Source organism: Neophocaena asiaeorientalis, unplaced genomic scaffold, assembly GCF_003031525.2.
Source record: "Neophocaena asiaeorientalis asiaeorientalis breed wild unplaced genomic scaffold, Neophocaena_asiaeorientalis_V1.1 scaffold464, whole genome shotgun sequence".
NCBI classification, from domain to species: Eukaryota; Metazoa; Chordata; class Mammalia; order Artiodactyla; family Phocoenidae; genus Neophocaena; species Neophocaena asiaeorientalis.
In genome coordinates, this window is record NW_020174569.1 from 1,046,936 (window position 1) to 1,068,105 (window position 21,170).

At 35.9% G+C, this 21,170-nt stretch overlaps 1 protein-coding gene across 1 annotated transcript in view; it reads right to left on the reverse strand.

Moving 5' to 3' along the window:
- Positions 1-264: 264 nt before the first annotated feature.
- Positions 265-21,170, reverse strand: part of MDGA2 (MAM domain containing glycosylphosphatidylinositol anchor 2) — an 803,556-nt gene continuing 782,650 nt past the window's right edge. Inside the window, exons 15-17 of the mRNA XM_024757993.1 lie at positions 14,590-14,720; positions 3,226-3,331; positions 265-556 (exon numbers count right to left, since the gene is read on the reverse strand). Of these exons, the coding sequence (XP_024613761.1) occupies positions 468-556; positions 3,226-3,331; positions 14,590-14,720 (326 nt within the window). The 3' untranslated portion in view covers positions 265-467. The remainder of the gene's footprint in view (positions 557-3,225; positions 3,332-14,589; positions 14,721-21,170) is intronic.

The following is a 21,170-nucleotide window of genomic DNA, read 5'->3' on the forward strand; positions in this document are numbered from 1 at the left end:
AATTCTCTATGCAAAACCTTCTCAAAAGGAAAATAAATGCCAGCTCTTCACGTACCCTGTTTACAGTGAGGTTTTTGTTGGCAGGCCATTAGGTTTCCATGGTAACAAGCAAACTATTCATTTGAAACAAAACCAGCCATGACTTTGTGCTTTGACAAGGATTTCTATAGCTTTTTTTTTTTTTTTTTTTTTTTTTTCAACGCTGTAATCTTTTTAGCCACAAAAGCACCTGAAGGTCTCTTCTCTACTCAGGTCAAGATTTTCTTTTATTTGTAGTGCGGAATAAGTTATATTTCCATGATGTCTTTTTATCCCCAGTGCTTAAAAAATTTGTTTTTATTATTTTATTTTGAGTCAGTAGTCAGTGGAGGAATCTTTGGTAGTTTGTTTTTTCAATGTCCATTTACAAAGACTCTTTCTTCATGCCAGTGCCTGGTGAATCTTTTATAGCCTCTGCCAGGGTAAGGTCACCTTCGAGGACTTAAGATAGAGATGAGGACGATAACCGGAAAAAGCCATATATGTACTAAAATTCCAACAGCACCATCAACGGAATCTAAAGACAAGGGAAGTAAATGCCAAGAAATCATTAAAAAGGAGAGTAAGTATTCCATGTAGCTACCAATACAACTTCGGTGAACAAATAAAACAATTTTAGTATATGGAAGATATTTTTGGAAAACACTTGTTTTTTGGTTTGTTTAATTTATCAGCTTCACTTCCAAGACAAGTGAAAAGGAAAATAACTTGAATATATGGTGAGACATTTGATAAAATTAAAATATCGATTTTAAATTGATATGCTATGCTACGAAAACCTGTTCAGAAGATATTTATGTGAGTCTATGGCTGAGCTCAACCTCAGAGTTCTGCTAGCCACATGAAGGCATGCACACATAGAAAATTCCCCAAAATCTAAAAGTTCAGCTTCATTTTTTTTTTTTAAGCTTTCAGAAATGTTTAAGCTTAAAGACCACTGAGAGAAAAACTACCCTTTATGAAAACCTGGTAGGGATTGTTATGGGTAGAGAAATTAACTACTGCAAACAGTGGATTATACATATCAGGATCAGTCTATTATCTAGAAATTGGGTAAATAATTTTCTCCTTAGTGTAATTTTTAAAAGTGCTATGAAGTCCATTCTAACTAAAAAATCTCTTTCACCAATCTGCCTTGAGATTCCTACTGTAGCTGGTATTTCGAGTAAAATTCATGTACAGATGATACCTCTTAGAAGGTATAGCTTACCTAGGAGGACTAACATAGGCAAGCCCAATAATTCATTAACCTACCTTAAGTTACAAAATGGCTCTCACCTAGGAGTGAGCTGGGTTTTGAAAATGAGAGACAAACAGTCTCAGCTTTTGATAGTGTGGCCATAGTACTACATTTACTACTGGAGAGGGGGTGGAAGCCTGAGAAGTTTAGGAAGAGGCCTTTGGCCTCCACGCTGGTTTGTACTTAGAATTTAACATTAATTTAATATTCCACAAACACTATTCATCAAAATGAACTTAATAAGTTATAGTCAAAGAGATACAAATGTAGCAGAGTATTTTCTCATACCAAAGAAAATATTTTTGTTCAATTAGAATTGTTTCCTCTGATTTACAGAGACTAAATAAAAATACCTCCAATAAGTATAGATATATCTTACTTGAAATAGTCACACTTTTTCCTGGATTTAGTAGTTTAAGAGAAGAAAACTGATTATGAAAATGTTCTATTGTATAACAATAAAGTGCCTATGGGTTTTCATAGTCATTTCACTGTGGCTACATTTCTGCTTTCTCCTTTTTGGGGAGTAAATTATGTTCTCTTGCTTTCCTTATTTGGAAAGTTTAATTCTATTTATACTAATTTTCAGTGATTTAATTATCAAAATGTAAGATTTCTTTATCAGATGGTAACTATCTTCAGTTAATATAGTGTGTGTTACTATCACTGATTCATGTTGTGAAATTCAAAAGAAATCCCTTTTTCCTCTGAGAAGAATGCTTGCTTTTCTGTGCATTTGACAAACTTACTTCATTTGGATATAGCTGCTGGTTTTCTAAAGAAAAATTAGCCAGACACAGGGAGAAACTTTTACTAAAATTGTTACTTGAAATGCTAAGTGTAATGACAAGAAGGTGAAAACTATGAGCAAAATGGCTCATTGTTATGTACAATCTTAGTTTTTGTCTCCTAACAATGTTTAAAAATGTCAGTTCATATGAGCAATCACTGGGTAGTTGTACAAATGACTTTCAACATCCAGACTGATATAATTTCTCACTAACTGTACTCAATTAACAAAGACCCTGATTTGCTATAGACTTATACAAAGTGGATTTTCATGCTCTTTTTGTAAGTGCTAAATAATTGAGTTATTTGTATGTATTTAGTTTGATTGAAACCTCTTTAAATGACCACAAAATTAAAGATTCTAGGTGGCCCTACGAAAATCCTTCAACTAAGAAGAATTTTTCATAAGTATAATTTTAGATTTCTCACCTTCACATGAATAGTACAATGAGGATTTTAAGAAACAGCCCAACACATAATTCTGATGCTTTTTTGCATTATTTATAATTTTTTATTTATAGCTCTTTTACTAAAAATGGATTTTTGGTGAAAAACATACAATTTGAAGATATCATTATACCATAATATTCAAACCAGAATAAAAAGTGAAACCAAATTACTAAACAAGATTGTGATGCAGGTATAAGGAGATTAATTATACCAGCAAAGAATTAGGCTGCTCCATTACTTAATATATATACTAAGGCTCTTCACAATATTGAATCTGTAAAAATGGTTGGCAAAAGTTAGACCTACAAAATACATTCATAAACTCGGAGGAATAAAAACAGCCATGGCTATATAAATGTGTGCTGAGTATATAGATTAGCCAAATATTTTAATAAAAGTGAAAAAAATCCTCTGAAATTAATAATATAAATTAAGAATATTTTAAAATCTTAATTAAAAACCAAAGTGTGCTTGCCTTACATAGACCTAAATCAAAATTACTTTTATTTTAGGTCAAATAACTGAGTTCAAATGCCTACCATCAGATTTAATACTTTGATTTTAAAATATAATTAAAATTTTAGGGTCTCATGCATAGGAAATTTTTAAATAAACTAAAAATAAATTAGTTTTAACAATTAGACCTCATTAGTTTGTCATTACGTTACTTTAACATCACACCAACTGATCCAAGAAGAGACACTTACTCTTAGTCGTTAAGTCTTGTTTTGCACATTCTCCTTCTGCAATTGATACATCATCAATGGCAATGTCACCTTCTATGCCAGGACCTCGAATACCTTCAAAAATGAGCTACAAATATGAATAAAACAAACCTAAATGTAGGGCTTTGATGTGCAGATGAATTTTTATTGAGAAATCGAGGAGACAAACCTAAAACTGACAACGATCCTGGCATCATTTATTATTGATGGCCTTCAGAATTCTTACTTGCAAAAAACATAAACTTTCTCAACAAAACCAATAGGATTTTCCTTGTATAGCATAGTTTTCCATATGACAAGCTCTGTGTCAATTTTAAAACAAAACTAAACTTAACTGAATAAAAGCAGCTACTATTACAAATCGTATCACTTTTTGTTTTCAGAGGTAAAGAAAAGTTTTTCTCTGAAATATTTCTCTGAAATAGATTCCCTCCAATGTTTTCTAAACATATCCCATAACACTGGTTTTCTAGAAATATTTTATGGATGAATGAGTTCCGGTTTCACTGCGACAGTATTATGTTTAATGAAGCACAGAGCAAGGGTTTACCATCTCTGTAAAACTGTTTGATCTCTTGCAAATACAGTGAATAAATTCGTCATATTCCCCATATGCTTTGTTTCTAAACCCTTGAAGATATTTATGGGTTTACTTATGTTGAGTGTTTAGCGGCAGACCTTTGAATTTCCAGTATCTAGAACAGTGGTTGGCACTGAGGTAAGACATTAGTGTTGAAAGAATAGATGAATGAAATAAGTCTCCATTTATCACTAAATTCTAGATACAAGGTCAATATAAGGACAATTAGCAAGTTTTTTTTTTTTTTTTTAAAGAAGATGTTGGGGGTAGGAGTTTATTAATTAATTAATTTATTTTTGCTGTGTTGGGTCTTCGTTTCTGTGCGAGGGCTTTCTCTAGTTGTGGCAAGCGGGGGCCACTCTTCATCGCGGTGCGCGGGCTTCTCACTATCGCGGCCTCTCGTTGCAGAGCACAGGCTCCAGACGCGCAAGCTCAGTAGTTGTGGCTTACGGGCCTAGTTGCTCCGCGGCATGTGGGATCCTCCCAGACCAGGGCTTGAACCCGTGTCCTCTGCATTAGCAGGCAGATTCTCAACCACTGCGCCACCAAGGAAGCCCCAATTAGCAAATTTTTATTTCATTTTTATAGAAATGAGTCTTCTAAAATTTTGTCTTATATCACAATTACTCCTTGCTTCCAGTAAAACCTTTTAATTCTTTTGATACTAAAAAATAACCTATGCATGTAGTGATTATATTCCCAGAAAAATTTCTACATACCAAAATGAAATACCTACTTTGTTTTTTCCGAAGAAAAATTAGCCTAATAACTGTTTTCAACATCAAACTAATGTGTGCATTTTAATACAATTTCTAGTCTATTTCACTGCAACAAATTGGAGTAAAAGTCTGTTTTTATCAATGCCAAAATTTTTGTTTTTCAAAGTATCTTAATATGACTCCTTAAAGGCAAATTTGTGATGAATTTAAGAGAACTTACACTACTTTTGTGAAGGCTACCATTGTTCTCTGATATGCTATCATAATTTTATCAATCGAAATCTCTAAGTAGGAGAGTAGAGGCATTAGTTACCACCTTTTGTATTGAGTCCTTTCCCCCACTTAAATATGGTCTATAAGAATAATTTTCATGATAGGAAAAAATTTGATAAGAGAAAAAGATTTGGGAAGTTTTTATTATTATATTTAATTTGTGTAGAGAGGGTTTCCTGCTTACCTATGTTGAGATAAGTATGTTAATAAAGAGTGTCCAAAACCATTTCTTTGAAAGGCATCCAATTTGTCTTGTCACTGAAGCCAAAATAAAATGGCAAACCAGAGTTAAAATATTTAGAACTAAATTGGCAGTATATGAATTCTCCATCCTCAGATGGAATCAGGAATGAAGCATTAATTTGGCTGCCTGGAAATGATAACTTGCATTTGACTTAGAGTGGTGTTTTGGAAGGTATCTGGGTAGTGGCTACACAGCCCTCAGAGGACTATTTAAATTGCAAGAGAGAAGATTTAAAAAAAAAAATGAATGGTATAAAAATTCAAGAGCACTGAATTTGGAAAAGGAGAAGTCATTTTAATGGCTGCAGAATAGTCCATGTCATGGATGCAACAAAATTTATTTAACCAGCATGTATTGTTATTGTTAGACATTAAAATTATTTTCAGTTATTCTGAACAAGGCTGAGATGAACAAGGCTGAATTTCATCTGATTATTACACACAATTATTATATGGTTCTTTAGGGTCATTATAAATTGCCCCTATCAGCAGTCTATCTGTGAGAAGGCATCGCCTTTTTCCTAACCATGGGTTTTTAAGTATTTGGGTATTTTTTTCCTTTTTTTGACATGTGCTGCTTACCTGGTAGAGAATCAATGTTAAGAGTAAATCAATAGTATTCCCACCCCCTTCTTAGTTTCAGTCATGTGATGCTGAGTCTTCTCTCCTGAAGATAACAACATGAATGGAATGTTATCTTGGAGGAAGTCAGAACTCAAAGATTCATGCTGTAAGAGTCTGATTCCACAAAATCAAATATTTTCCACCATGCCCCCAAGACTAATACTTTACTTAATGAAAGTGGAGGGCTGTCATCACAAATTTTTCTTTTACGCAGTTCTTTTAAAGGACTGAATGGAAGAAAATGTAGATTTCTCCCTCCCAGTCAAGTTTAATTCTGGAAGGAAGCAGGAATAAGAATGTGTTAGTCAGAAAAATTTGGTATGGTGAAGAGGAAACCTCTTCAAACACCAAGAGTTTTAATTTTAAGAGATGGAGTAGAAAGAGAAAGGGAGTAAACACTGCTTGTAGAACAGAATACAGGGTTTGTAATGTGGCCATGGCAAAGATAAGAGGATTGCATTCCAGTATGATTTGTGTGCGAAGTGAGATGTTGGTGAAAAGGCTAATACGGGTAGGTTAGAATGTTCTGCACCTGCTGACACTTGAAATCTAAAGAGATGAAGCTGAAGTCATAATCCTTGCATTGGGAAGGATGCTGGAGGAACACGCTTGAGAGACATGGATTTTTCCATCTTAGGTATGTAGAGGTGAGTAGACAATAAAATTATCCACAGTTTTTCTTATTTAAAGTACACAATTATTTTCACTTAATAAGTTGCTGTTACCTGGAGATAAGTGTCAATATAAAATAATGGCATTATTTTAAAATTCAAAATTAAAATGTCTAAATCATCAAAATCATTCCTGAACCTTTCAAAGCTTCTTTCCCTGGAATGATCTTGCCATTGCTCAAAGCATTTCAAAACTTCTGTTACTGACTTTAAAGTATTAAACATTCCTACTTTTCCTATTAATTTTCTTTTTCTTTCCTTCTTTCTGCCTCGCTGTGCAGCTTGATCAAAAACCCAAGGTTGAACCTAGGCTTGTGCTAAAAACAAAAGTCTTGAAGCAGCGAGGTTGTGAAGGATGCTGCCACCCTTCTTTTGTGGTCAGATTGAGAGGGAGTGTTGGGGAGACTTTGGTGGTAAACATCAGAGAGTAGACTGACTGATGGAATTTAATATGTGTGCTGCCTGCCTACTGGCAACATGTTGACCGCAAATGTGTAGTTGGCTGAACAGCAGAAATACAAATCAACAAAAGTTGAATTGTCTTATGTACAGAGGGCTGCGTCTATCTAGAACATTCTTTTATATGAATACTTCATCCCTCGGTGATCCTGATGAAGTGTTACAGTAATAAAAGCTGATTGATTTGTAAATCTATTATTTACATTTATCTGCACAACTATAGATAATACAGTTTGTCTCTGAATAAAGCAATTTGATTACTTTCCAAGCATAGCAGTGTTTTAGTTATTGTGTGGAAATAAATCAGAGAATTAGTAGTAGTTATTACTGGGATGATAAAAATAACTTTTGACAATCAAACTCTTGGCACAGTTATATAATTGGTACTTTTAATATATATTTGAAATCTTATGATGATAGGGAATCCAATCCAATAGGCTAGAGAAATACCGTAGTCTTCCTCAGGGTCCTATTTGAACATGAAGAAAGAAAAAGGTACTGCGTAGTTGTTGGCTTGTTTCCTTTTAATTTCCACAGAAGCTTTGTTATTGGGAAGATATAGATTGTTTTTTAACTCATTTGACTCATACAAAGAAATATTTATTGCATTGTTCTGTTTATGCTCTTAACTCCAACTAGAATTATTATAACACGATTTTATAGATTCTAATAGACTTATAAACGGCTTTGAGATGAAGACCTAGAGGGATATTTTCTCCTTATATTGTTTTTGACTATGAGATAGATAACAGAAATAAAATGCATAGGTATTAAATTTAAATAATGTACCTTGGCCAAACTTTCAAGTGCTTTTAAAAATAAATCCTTGGTGACAAACATCTTTTTTCTCAAATACAAAGATGAGAAACTATAACAGTCCATTATAATATGATGTATCTCAACTTGGAAGATGTGATCTGTATGCAATGAAAAAAGTCTGAATTACATTCACTCAGAGAAGAAACACTCTCTAGTTTAATAGATTAAATATGTCATATTTTAATGAAGTACCATCATGATTCTGACTACAATTACATTACAAGGATAAGACTATGTTCTTTTCCTCTTCAATACTTCTGAAATGCATTTGGCTTAATTGCCTTGAAGACCGAATTAATGGCATCTAGATTCTCAGGGAGAAAATGTTGACGTTTAGGTCTCCTAAAAAGAGTGTTCAAATTGTGCAAAACCTGTTCTTCACACATAATCACACTGATCTTACTTAAAATGGTTTCCCTTAACTGAAACAAGTTTAAAATTGTAACGTTTTCACAGTGTGTGCCTGCAATTCAGCAAATTTAATATGCAAGAAATACTGCATGATCAGAAAGTTAATTCCTGGTGAGTAACTGCAAGTGGGAGTTTAAAAAATGTACGTGAATTTCTGTATTAGAATTACACTACACAAAACTATTTCAATTCTTCAATTGACAGTTTCTTACATTTATTTATAATGCTTTAAAGCATGTAGATATAGATGTCAATATATAGGGAGATACAGATGATGCTGTAAAAGTTTATGTTCAAATATAATTTCTCAGAAAGGGAGGAAGAGCTACATGTAGCACTAATGAGTAAAAGTAAATGGGGAGTCAAAGACTACAACACACTTCTGATGATGACTCAACATTAATAGTGCCTCTGCAAATGTTTTCTTTCTGACAAGAGACATCGCTTCTGATCATTACTGCTAAGGCAAAGCCAAAGTCTTGGAATGCAGTTTGAAAACTGACAGTGTACATCACTTGGAAAAACTTTAGGATGTGAATAAATTTGAAAATAGCTATTAACATTAATAATTTTACCTTTATTTTATTACTGGTTCAGCAAATAATTAAACTATCCTTTATTTTTATTTTTATTTTTTCCCTCTTACCTGTAAAGAACAGAACTATCCTTAACCAGTACAGAAGAGATTTGAAGAGAGGTAACATAATAAACCAGGTGAGTAGCCTAAGCTTTTTCTCTGGAGAAACTATATAAATATTAACACTGAGTTTAACTTCACAAGACTCTGCCAGTCCAATTTGCTGGATAAATGTCAGTTGGTTGTTAAAGCTTCTAATCTGAAATAATAACATGAGATTTTGACTGTTGGCAAAAACAAAAAGAACTAGATCTCATTGTGAATTGCAATTAGAAAATGTTTTCAATAGTTACTTCAGGAGCCATCATCATGTTTATAATTGCTCCGGAATTTGGCTTAGAATGTCACATATGTATCTATGTGAGCATGTAATGTCTACTAAGGAGGATGATATTTTCTGGATTATTATTATTCATAGAAATATATAAAGGCAGCATGATGTAATGAGAGCATTATAATCTCTTTTCCAATCCATATTTAATGTTAAGGATTTGTGTGATTTAAGATAAATTGTCTCAAAACATACTTTCAAATCTTTAAATGAGGATATAAGAAGATCTCCAGAATTCTTTTCGCCTATACCTAAGAAAATGTAAAGACAGTATTATAACGTCTCTATACTTTTCCCTCACAAAACATTTGGAATGTACTGTGAAAGAAGTAAAGCATTTAAAAGGATAGTTAAATATTTTCCTTGGTGTAGGATATAAAATAAAAGTGACATTCTAAGACTAACACCATATTAATTTTACTTTCTTGGAAATTTTTTCCCTAATCCTTCTGAATCCAGCTAAATATATTTTCCTCACAAGTACCAATCATGCTAAATTAATTCTAGAAAAAGAGCCCCAAAAGAAATTTCAGTAGGAGAAAACTTCTATTTGCCTGAAAAAGTACTACACAATAATTTGATTTTCAGCTAAGCAAACTAATTGGACACACTGAGACAAAGAACTTTGCAAGTGGTTGTTTTTTTAAAGGGTTTATGGATCATACTAATTTGAAGGCATACAACTCCAAACAAAACATAAAATGTGTCAATGTAACAGAGTCTCAAAATCACTTATATTTCATTTAAAATTCTGAGAGGTAAGAGATAACCTTTCCACTTGAATTAAAGACATCCTAGAATGCCACAAATCTACATTTGAATAACGTTAAAACTTCTCACAACTTAATCTGTACAGTAATATATTCTATACTTTTCTTTGCCATGCTTTTCTGGTAGGCATCATATACCAAAGCAAGATTTTTGAAAAGCTTGATAGTTTATAAATGACTTTTTTGTTTGTTTGTTTGTTTGTTTGTTTTGCTGTACGCGGGCCTCTCACTGTTGTGGCCTCTCCCATTGCGGAGCACAGGCTCCGGACGCGCAGGCTTAGTGGCCATGGCTCACGGGCCCACCCGCTCTGCGGCATGTGGGATCCTCCCGGACCAGGGCACGAACCCGTGTCCCCTGCATCGGCAGGCGGACTCTCAACCACTTTGCCACCAGGGAAGCCCTATAAATGACTTTTGAAGAAAAATATACTTTGTCTGAAAAAAGTTGAAAACAACAAGAAATTGAAAACAAAATTAAATTTAAAAAATGGGGTACGATGGTGCAGTTGCATTTCCTTGAACAATCAAGATTTATGAAATGAAAGTCCTTAGCCAATGGACCTAGAAATATCTCAGAGAAATAAGGACCTAGAGATCCAATATAAAAATATGGTTTTATTTATCTTCATTTCCCATTGGTAATTTAAATAGTTTAGAAATTCATTGATTCAAAATCTTCATTTTTGGATTGGCTTACAGCCAGGATAGAGTAACAGAAACCAGATTTATCTTCCCAACTGAAATAACCAAATAACCGGACAAAGTATATGAAAGAATGGTATTCAGGACACTAGCCATCAGGTAATGAAGAACAGTGAACCCCTGAGTGATAGAAATCAAACAAGGTTCACCTTATGACTGCCCTATACAGAATTTATAGACTATGGTGAAAGCAGAACAAAAGTAGAGCCTGGTAGATAATCTGGGTTGAGGCGATAGAGCTGAGAGTCCAAGGAATCCAAGGCAGCTAGAGTATGCAGGGTAGAATACAGGCCAAGAAAGAATTGCAGAGAAAGAGACATCTGCAGAGGGTACCCCTCAAGTATTCAGCAAAGTCCTGATCAGGCCTTGAATGTGAGGAAACTGCCTAAGACCTGGGAAAGACCCAGGGGGATGCATTTAATATAACAGTGCCCAGCTAACACAGAACTTGGGAAACCTAATTCATGAGGCATTGGGTAGAGTACTCAGAAGACTTTTGCCTCAGTATTGAGAAATAATCAGCCTGATATCAGACACTGTTCTAGTCTCATGTAACAAATCTTAAAAGAAGAAACAAAAATTATCAAGCTGTTTCCAAGTAACTAAACTACATCACAAATAAGCTCAAGAATAAAGAAACACAAAAATACCCAACAACTACGAAGGTAAAATTTACAATGTCTGACATCCAGTCAGACTACCAGACATGTAAAGGAGCATGAAAATAATGACTTGTAAAGATGAGAAAACATCAATTAATCAAAACCAACCAAGAACTGGCATAGATGATATCGTTAGCAGACAATGACATTAGACAGTTATTATAATTGGATTTAATAGGTTCAAAACATTAACTTAAAACATGAAATGTATTTTTAAAAAAGACTCAAATTGAACTTACAGAGATGGAAAGTATAATGGCTGAGATGAAAAATACACTGAGTAGGACTGAAAGCACATTAGACATTGCAAAAGAAATGATTAGTGAATGTGAAGACAGTAAGTTATTCTATAAATTGTGAATAGTGAAATAATTTTAGATAAGATGGTGGTTTTCCCAATTTCCTTACTACCTTATGCAAATTTCTTAAGAGTGGGCACTCTCTGTAATGACAAGTCTACTGGACTTGACCTCCTTTCCAATTTGAGAATCACAGTCTTTCAATTCTGCGAGCACCAAACTTTCCTGGATCTCCTTCCTTATAACTCTAAAAAACACTACTTAGGATCAAGCTCCTCTTCCACAGTTCATGTTAATGATTGATTAGTGTTCTGTGTGGTTCCACTGTCTTTAATCACTGTTCACATATGTACACTTTTCCTTGGAAATATCAACCACTCCCAGAGTTTTAGGCAGCACATACAGCCTAATGACCTACAAAAATGTTTGTCCCCAAAGCTTCAGAAAAACATATGCAATAACCTTCTGCACATCTTTTTTTTTTTTTTTTTTGGTACGCGCACCTCTCACCGTTGTGGCCTCTCCCACCGCGAAGCACGGGCCCCGGACGCGCAGGCCCAGCGGCCATGGCTCACACGTGGGATCCTCCTGGACCGGGGCACAAACCTGCGTCCCCTGCACCGGCAGGTGGATCCCCAACCACTGCGCCACCAGGGAAGCCCTACCTTCTTCACCCCTTTAAGAGGATATTCCACAGGCATTTTATATTAACATGTCCAAAATAGAAGTAACCATAATCATCCCTGAAGCTTGTCTCTTTTCCTCTTTTTGTTATTTAAGGTAATGGATAAAGTAACAGACATTACTCAAGACACCCCAGTTAGAAGCTTCTTGGTCATTCATGGCTACTTCCCAAATTCCCAACATAAAAATGTTCTGCTAGTTTTTATGCCTAAGTATATCTTGAAACCATCCTCTTTTCTTCATACCACTTCCCTAGTTTGTCCTTTCAATATCTTTTATGTGGATTTTATGACAGTGTTCTAACTGGTTTGCTGGCCCGATTTTATCTCCTTGAATCATCTTCCATACAACAACCTAAGTGATGCACCATGTCATCCCCTGAGTAAAATCTTTCCATAACTCCCCAGTGTCTATGCTCTTGAGGTTCCTTAACCTCATTTCACATCAGTCTTTGATTTATTTTTGTGTACCAAATTCCAGATAAACGTCTCTCTGTTTCTCTGACAAATCCTGTGATGTATGACCTCCATGTCTTGGTTTACTCTGAACTCTGCTGCAATATTAATATTAGACCTTTTTCTACTTTGCAATCCCTCTCTTCAGGTTTCACCCCATATAACAGGCTTTTCTTGACTCTCCTCCATACTCTTCTTGTTGATTAGGTGTGCTCATAGAAACTTGTGCATATTTCTATTACTGGAATTATTATAGTACGTGATGTATGTGTTTAGATGTGTATTTCCACCAATCTGAGGTAAACAATCACTATGAAATCTTCATGGCTAACAATGTGCCTGGCACACAGTAGTGGCTCAATAAGTATTTATTGTACTGTTGTCTGTGACAATAAATGATTGTCTTGAAGGTACTCAATAAATATTTACTAAGTTGATGTCTATGGCAATAAAGGATTATCCTGAAGGAAACAATATAACTAGTCCCTTAAATACTTACTTTATATGTATTTGACTTAATAATTTTGTGTTGGTAAGGCAGTGACATAGGAAGCAAAAATATGTCTAGAAGAACATCATTTTTTAGAAAGAAAGGTTCTTTGATGCCTATAGGGGTATGTACGTTTTAATATTAAGGTTACTTTTATCAGTAATGCTTTGGAGTTCTGTCGTCCCAGTTTAATTTGGTTTAATGATATGTTGCTTTACATTCAACTTTTTTTTTTTTTTATTTTATTTTTGCGGTATGCGGGCCTCTCACTGTTGTGGCCTCTCCCCTTGCGGAGCACAGGCTCCGGACACGCAGGCTCGCCGGCCATGGCTCACGGGCCCAGTCACTCCGCAGCATGTGGGATCTTCCCGGACCAGGGCACGAACCCGTGTCCCCTGCATCGGCAGGCGGACTCGCAATCACTGCGCCACCAGGGAAGCCCTACATTCAACTTTTTAATTCTCTCTTCTTATTCTTTTTTATTCTCTATTCAACTTATTTTATTCATTTTTACTCAATTATTTTATTCTTCATAGAAACAAAATAATTACTAGGATCTATGAATTGAGTTGCTTTTATGTGTTTGTAGATAATCAGCTAGGATTTACTCCATTATTCTTTACCAGAGTGAAAAAATGAGTGCATTTTTATCATCCTGGTTAGTTTTAGAAGTGTAATTTATAAATCAGTCATTAGAATTTTATAGATTAAGTTACAAGAAGATAGCATTCCACCAATTGAAAATTGGCATAATTGAAGCTCTCTGAATTTCTATACCCTTACTAAATGCCATGAAATGCAATTAAGAAATCCCCAGTAGAAAAACATACTCAGCCTGAGTATATAAAATACATATATAAAGTTACTAAAATCACTAAAACTACATTATTTTCTCCACTAAAATAGTTTATGAAAAACTTTTTCTAGCCATGATGACCATTGCTATAATCATTAAAATTTTTATTATAGATTTGCAGCTAATTCTCTTAATCCTATCTAAGCCTGTCTTCTTTTCTATATAAAAACAAATAAAAGTAACTTGTTTAAAGTTCTCTAACTTTGATAATCAAAGTAATAAATTACTAATATGACATTACCTCAAAGAGACACATTTTGCTAAAGTATACAAAATTCCATCAAGTAAAACTCAAACAGATTAATTGAGAATTGATCATCCAGCTTCCTTTATTATAAAAATCTATGTTGTTTGTCTTCAAGGAAAAAAATACACACATACGATTTTATAGAAACAAATTATGTTTTCTCCAGGCAAATCACTTGAATTCAGATAGACAATTATTCAAACATATTACTTGATAGATGTTAATTAATAAGAGAAAAGGACATTTTCTCTTTATAAAACAACTTTTAGAACTAAAGGAAAACTTAATCATGTGATATTTGTGATGCTCATGTCAGAATTTTTGCATACTCATTCTAATTTTGCTCAAGATCTGCCTTTAACATTATGCTCAAGTGCAAAAATATATCTGCAGACATGATTGCTCTTTTCTTACCTGAAATGAAGTAATTGGATATATATTAACATGTGCCTCATTCCATCGTTGTCCTTTATTCCCACTTGAAGACCACAGTGGATTCTCTATCGTTGTCTGCCCTTTCAAACGTAGATAAACATTTAAAACACCTAAAAATAACAATGAAATTTTATTTTGTATATTTGCTTTGGCTTCATGTTTGTTTCTTCTTGACTGAACACTTGTAAATTATTAAAAATGAAATTTCACAGAACACTCCAGTGTCTCCTCTTCTCTTCCCCTCTCATTTCCAATCTTGCTCTTAGGACGCCTGGCATATGTGGCAGGTCTCCAGAAATGATCACATCTTAATCCCTAGAACCTGTGAATGTTATCTTATATGGCAAAAGAGACTTAACAGAGGTGATTAAATTAAGAATTTTGAGATGGGAAGATTATTCCAAATAACCTGAGTGGGTCCTAAATATTATCACATATATCTTTCTTTTTAAGTGGAGGGAGAAGGAGATTTGATACAGGAGAGAAGGTCATGTGAAAGACAGATAAGATGCAACACTGATGGTTTTGAAAATGAAGTGAGGAACCACAAGCTGAATACAGTTAGTCTCTAGGAGCTAGAAAAGACAAGTAGACAGATTCTCCCCTAGAGGCTTCATAAGGGAGCAGCTCTGCTGACATCTTTGGTTTTTAATTAATTTTTATTGGAGTATAGTTGCTTTATAATGTTGTGTTAGTTTCTACTGTACAGCAAAATGAATCAGCTATACATATACATATATTCCCTTTTTTATGGATTTCCTTCCCATTTAGGTCACCACAGTACACTAACTAGAGTTCCCTGTGCTATACAGTAGGATCTCATTAGTTATCTATTTTATACATAGTATCAATGGTGTATATACGTCAATGTCAATCTACCAATTCCTCCCACCCACCCCCATTTCCCCCTTGGTATACATTCATCTGTTCTCTATTTCTGCTTTGCAAATAAGATCATCTATACCATATTTCCAGATTCCACATATATGAGTTAATATATATGTTTTTCTCTTTCTGACTTACTTCACTCTGTATGACACTCTATAGGTCCATCCACATCTCTACAAATGACACAATTTTGTTTCTTCTTATGGCTCAGTAATATTCCATTGTATATATGTACCACATCTTCTTTATCCATTCCTCTGTCAATAGACATTTAGGTTGCTTTCATGTCCTGGCTATTGTAAATAGTGCTGCTATGAACACTGGGGTGCATGTGTCTTTTTGAATTATGGTTTTCTCTGGGTATATTCCAAGGAGTGGGATTGCTGGGTCATGTAGTATTTCTATTTTTAGATTCTTAAGGAACCTCCATACTGATTTCCATAGTGGCTATATCAAGTTACATTACACCAACAGTGCATGAGGGTTCCTTCAGAAGACTGAGGCAAAAGTCTTCTTAGTACTCAACCCTCAGAATGGGAGAAAGTATTTGCAAACGAAGCAACTGACAAAGGATTAATCTCAAAAATTTACAAGCGGCTCATGCAGCTCAATATCAAAAAAACAAACAGCCCAATCCAAAAATGGGCAGAAGATCTCCTATTCTGAGGGTTGTCTTTTCATCTCATTTATGGTTTCCTTTGCTGTGCAAAAGCTTTTAAGTTTCATTAGGTCCCATTTGTTTATTTTTGTTTTTATTTCCATTTCTCTAGGTGAGTCAAAAAGGATCTTGCTGTGATTTATGTCATAGAGCGTTCTGCCTACGTTTTCCTCTAAGAGTTTTATAGTGTTTGGCCTTACATTTAGGTCTTTAATCCATTTTGAGTTTATTTTTGTGTATGGTATTAGGGACTGTTCTAATTTCATTCTTTTACATGTAGCTGTCCAGTTTTCCCAGCACCACTTATTGAAGAGGCTGTCTTTTTGTATATTCTTGCCTCCTTTATTAAAAATAAGGTGACCATATGTGTGTGGGTTTATCTCTGGGCTTTCTATCCTGTACCATTGATCTGTATTTCTGTTTTTGTGCCAATGTCATACTATCTTGATTACTGTAGCTTTGTAGTATAGTATAAAGTCAGGGAGCCTGATTCCTCAAGCTTTATTTTTCTTTCTCAAGACTGCTTTGGCTATTTGGGGTCTTTTGTGTTTCCACACAAATTGTAAAATTTTTTGTTCTAGTTCTGTGAAAAATGCCAGTGGCAGTTTGATAGGGATTGCATTGAATCTATAGATTGCTTTGGGTAGTAGAGTCATTTTCACAATATTGATTCTTCCAATCCAAGAACATGGTATATTTCTCCATTTGTTTGTGTCATCTTTGATTTCTTTCATCAGTATCTTATAGTTTTCTGTGTACAGGTCTTTTACCTCCTCTAGGTAGGTTTATTCCTAGATATTTTATTCTTTTTGTTGCAATGGTAAATGGGACTGTTTCCTTAATTTCTCTTTCTGCTCTTTCATTGTTAGTATAGGAATGAAAGAGATTTTTGTGCATTAATTTCATATCCTGCAACCTTACCAAATTCACTGATTAGTTTTAGTAGTTTTCTGGTAGCATCTTTGGGATTCTCTATGTATAGTATCATGTCATCTGCAAACAGTGACAGTTTTACTTCTTCTTTTCCAGTTTGGATTCCTTTTATTTCTTTTTCTTCTCTGATTGCCATGCCTAAGACTTCCAAAACTATACTGAATAATAGTGGCGAGAGGTGACACCCTTGTCTTCTTCCTGATCTTAGAGGAAATGCTTTCCGTTTTTCACCATTGAGAATGTTTGCTGTGCATTTGTCATTTGTGTTTTTGTTTATGCGAGTATGGCACATAAATACTGAAAAGCAGAAAAGACAAAATCATCATTAAATTGACCAGTCAGAGGTAGCCTCCTTAGTATTTTGCTGTATGTTGCTTCAGTTTTTTTTTTTAATGTATATCTGCATATGTAATATTGTATGGTGTAAAGTAGTTTATTCTTCAGATTTTTAGAGCAATTTTGTCTAATTCTTTATACATAAGACCACGTGTATTCATATTATACACAAATGTATAAATATGAATACCCAATTTTTAAACAACAAAACAATCTGCATTCTTCACATAATAGTTGTCACTTTCTAGCTGGATGACCTTGTCTTGATCTCTTAATCTCTCTGCCTCAATTTCCTCATCAGGTAAGTGATGATGATAATAGTAACTAGCATAAGTTTTTTGGGGAAAATTAAAATGAGTTAAAGTATGTAAACCATAAATTATGTCTCAAACATTATCTTCACTATATTTTATTATCTATCAAGATTCAAATAATATTCTCTATTTCTCTCTCAGTGCAATAGATTATATTAGTACATTTCATGATGTTGAACTATGACTATATTACAGGAATAATTTTACTTGGTATAGGACTACTATTTTCTTATTATGGTTGATTTAATTTGCTAGTATTATATTTAGAAATAATGCATATATATTGTATTTAGAAATAATGCATGTATATACAACTTTATCCAGCTTTGTTTTCTTATCTTTCCACTTTGCAAGATCACTTTTTGCTTCAGAATCTATTATCATCTATCTTTTTCCCCTTCAGTGTAAGAAATAAAATCAGTACCTCCTTGGTACTGATTTATTTTCCATAGTGTAGATTCTGTTCTTCTGTTTCTAATGTCATCTTTATCCAGCTGTATTGTTTATGATGTTACATTCTTCTCTGATCTCATCAAGCTCCCCTTTATTTTAGTCTTTTATCCAGTTCCTTCTTTTCTTGGTCCACTGTTTTAACATTCTTATCTTTTTTTATCTCATAAAGTTCATATTCCAATTTTATTGAAAATCTAAAGCATATACTGTACAAATTTGCCTTCCCCTGAACTGTCAGTAATTCTTCTTCAACAATATGTGCTTTTTTACTGTGTGCATGTTAGCCTCTTTTTATACTGTGGAATCTTTAATCGAGCCTGATTTTCTCTCTCTCTCTCTCTTTTATTTTCTTCCTCTTTATTCATCTTAAATAGTACTTAGTAATCTTGTGGCATTTTCCTCAAAACTACTAATGGGGCTTCTTTTATATGCACAGGATGGGTGTGGATTTTGTTAGCTCGTCCTCTAAGATCTAAAGCTGGAGGCCAGGTGAATGTGAGGTTTCACTACTAGATAAAGATTTAACGATCTGAGAATAGTGGAAAAGCATTTGTACCTTGAGCCTTTTAAGAGTTGAACTTTCTGGGGTTTTGCCTCTGTGCTCAGTGAGTCATTGTGGCAGGGAGTAGCTTTCTGAATCCATCTTTCTATTTTCTATTTTGGACACTCAATGGGGCTCAGTTTTTCTTGCTTGCTGGTGCTGGTTTCTTGTACTTCAGAAAGGCAATTTTGTGCCAGAAGGAAAAGTCACCACAGCACATATTTCTGTGTGATGTCATTACATTATATTTTAAAACATTAATCCACAATAGGGAGAGATCCCAAGGAAATCAAGCTCAAATAAAAATAAATTGTGAAGGCAGGGGGGAAGATGGTGGAAGAGTAAGACACGCAGATCACCTTCCTCCCCACAGATACATCAGAAATACATCTACACGAGGAACAACTCCTATAGAACACCCACTGAATGCTGGCAGAAGACCTCAGACCTCCCAAAAGGCAAGAAACTCCCCACGTACCTGGGTAGGGCAAAAGAAAAAAGAAAAAACAGACACAAAAGAATAGGGACGGGACCTGCACCAGTGGGAGAGAGCTGTGAAGGAGGAAAGGTTTCCACAAACGAGAAGCCCTTTCGCGGGCAGAGACTGCGGGTGGCAGAGGGGGAAGCTTCGGAGCTGCGGAAGAGAGCACAGAAACAGGGGTGCGGAGGGCAAAGTGGAGAGATTCCTGTACAGAGGATCAGTGCCGACCAGCACTCACCAGCCTGAGAGGCTTGTCTGCTCACCCGCTGGGGCAAGGGGGTGCTGGGAGCTGAGGCTCAGGCTTCTGTCGGATGGCAGGGAGAGGACTGGCAGCGTGAACACAGCCTGCAGGGGGTTAGTACACCACGGCTAGCCGGGAGGGAGTCCAGGAAAAGGTCTGGACCTGCCGAAGAGGCAAGAGACTTTTTCTTCCCTCTTTGTTTCGTGGTGTGCGAGGAGAGGGGATTAAGAGCGCTGCTTAAAGGAGCTCCAAAGACGGGCGCGAGGTGCTGCTAAAAGCGCAGACCCCAGAGCAGGGCATGAGACGCTAAGGCTGCTGCTGCTGCAGCCACCAAGAATCCTGTGTGCGAGCACAGGTCACTATTCACATCGCCCCTCCGGGGAGCCTGTGCAGCCCGCCACTGCCAGGGTCCCGGGATACAGGGACAACTTCCCCGGGAGAACGCACGGCGCGCCTCAGGCTGGTGCAACGCCCTGCTGGCTTCTGCCGCTGCAGGCTCGCCCCGCACTCCGTGCCCCTCCCTCCCCCCAGCCTAAGTGAGCCAGAGTCCCCGAAGCAGCTGCTCCTTTAACTCCGTCCTGTCTGAGCCAAGAACAGATGCCCTCCAGCCACCTACATGCAGAGGCGGGACCAAATCCAAAGCTAAACCCCAGGAGCTGTGCGAACAAAGAAGAGAAAGGGAAATCTCTCCCAGCAGCCTCAGGAGCAGCGGATTAAATCTCCACAATCAACTTGATGTACCCTGCATAGGTGGAATACCAGAATAGACAACGAATCATCCCAAATTGAGGAGGTGGACTTTAAGAGCAAGATATATTATTTTTTCCCCTTTTCCTCTTTCTGTAAGTGTGTATGTGTATGCTTCTGTGTGAGATTTTCTCTGTATAGCTTTGCTTTCATCATTTGTCCTAGGGTTCTGTCCGTCCGTTTTTTTTCTTAATAATTACTTTTTATTTTAATAACTTTATTTTATTTTATCTTACTTTATTTTATTTTATCTTCTTCCTTCCTCCCTTCCTTCCTTCCTCTGTTTCTCCCTTTTATTCTGAGCCCTGTGTATGAAAGGCCCTTGGTGCTGCAGCCAGGAGTCAGTGCTGTGCCTCTGATGTGGGAGAGCCAACTTCAGGACACTGGTCCACAAGAGACCTCCCAGCTCCACATAATAACAAACAGCGAAAATCTCCTAGAGATCTCCATCTGAACACCAACACCCAGCTTCACTCAACGACCTGCAAGCTACAGTGCTGGACACCCTATGGCAAACAACTAGCAAGACAGGAACAAAACCCCACCCATTAGCAGAGAGACTGCCTAAAATCATTATAAGGCCACAGACACCCCAAAACACACCACCAGACATTGACCTGCCCACCAGAAAGACAAGACCCAACCTCATCCACCCGAACACAGGCACTAGGCCCCTCCACCAGGAAGCCTACACAACCCACCAAACCAACTTTAGCCACTGGGGACAGACACCAAAAACAACGGGAACTACGAACCTGCAGCCTGCAAAAAGGAGACCCCAAACACAGTAAGATAAGCAAAATGAGAAGAAAGAAAAACACACAGCAGATGAAGGAGCAGGATAAAGAGATAGTATGGTACTGGCACAAAACCAGAAAGATAGATCAATAGAACAGGATAGAAAGCCCAGAGGTAAACCCATACACATATGGTCACCTTATCTTTGATAAAGGAGGCAGGAATGTACA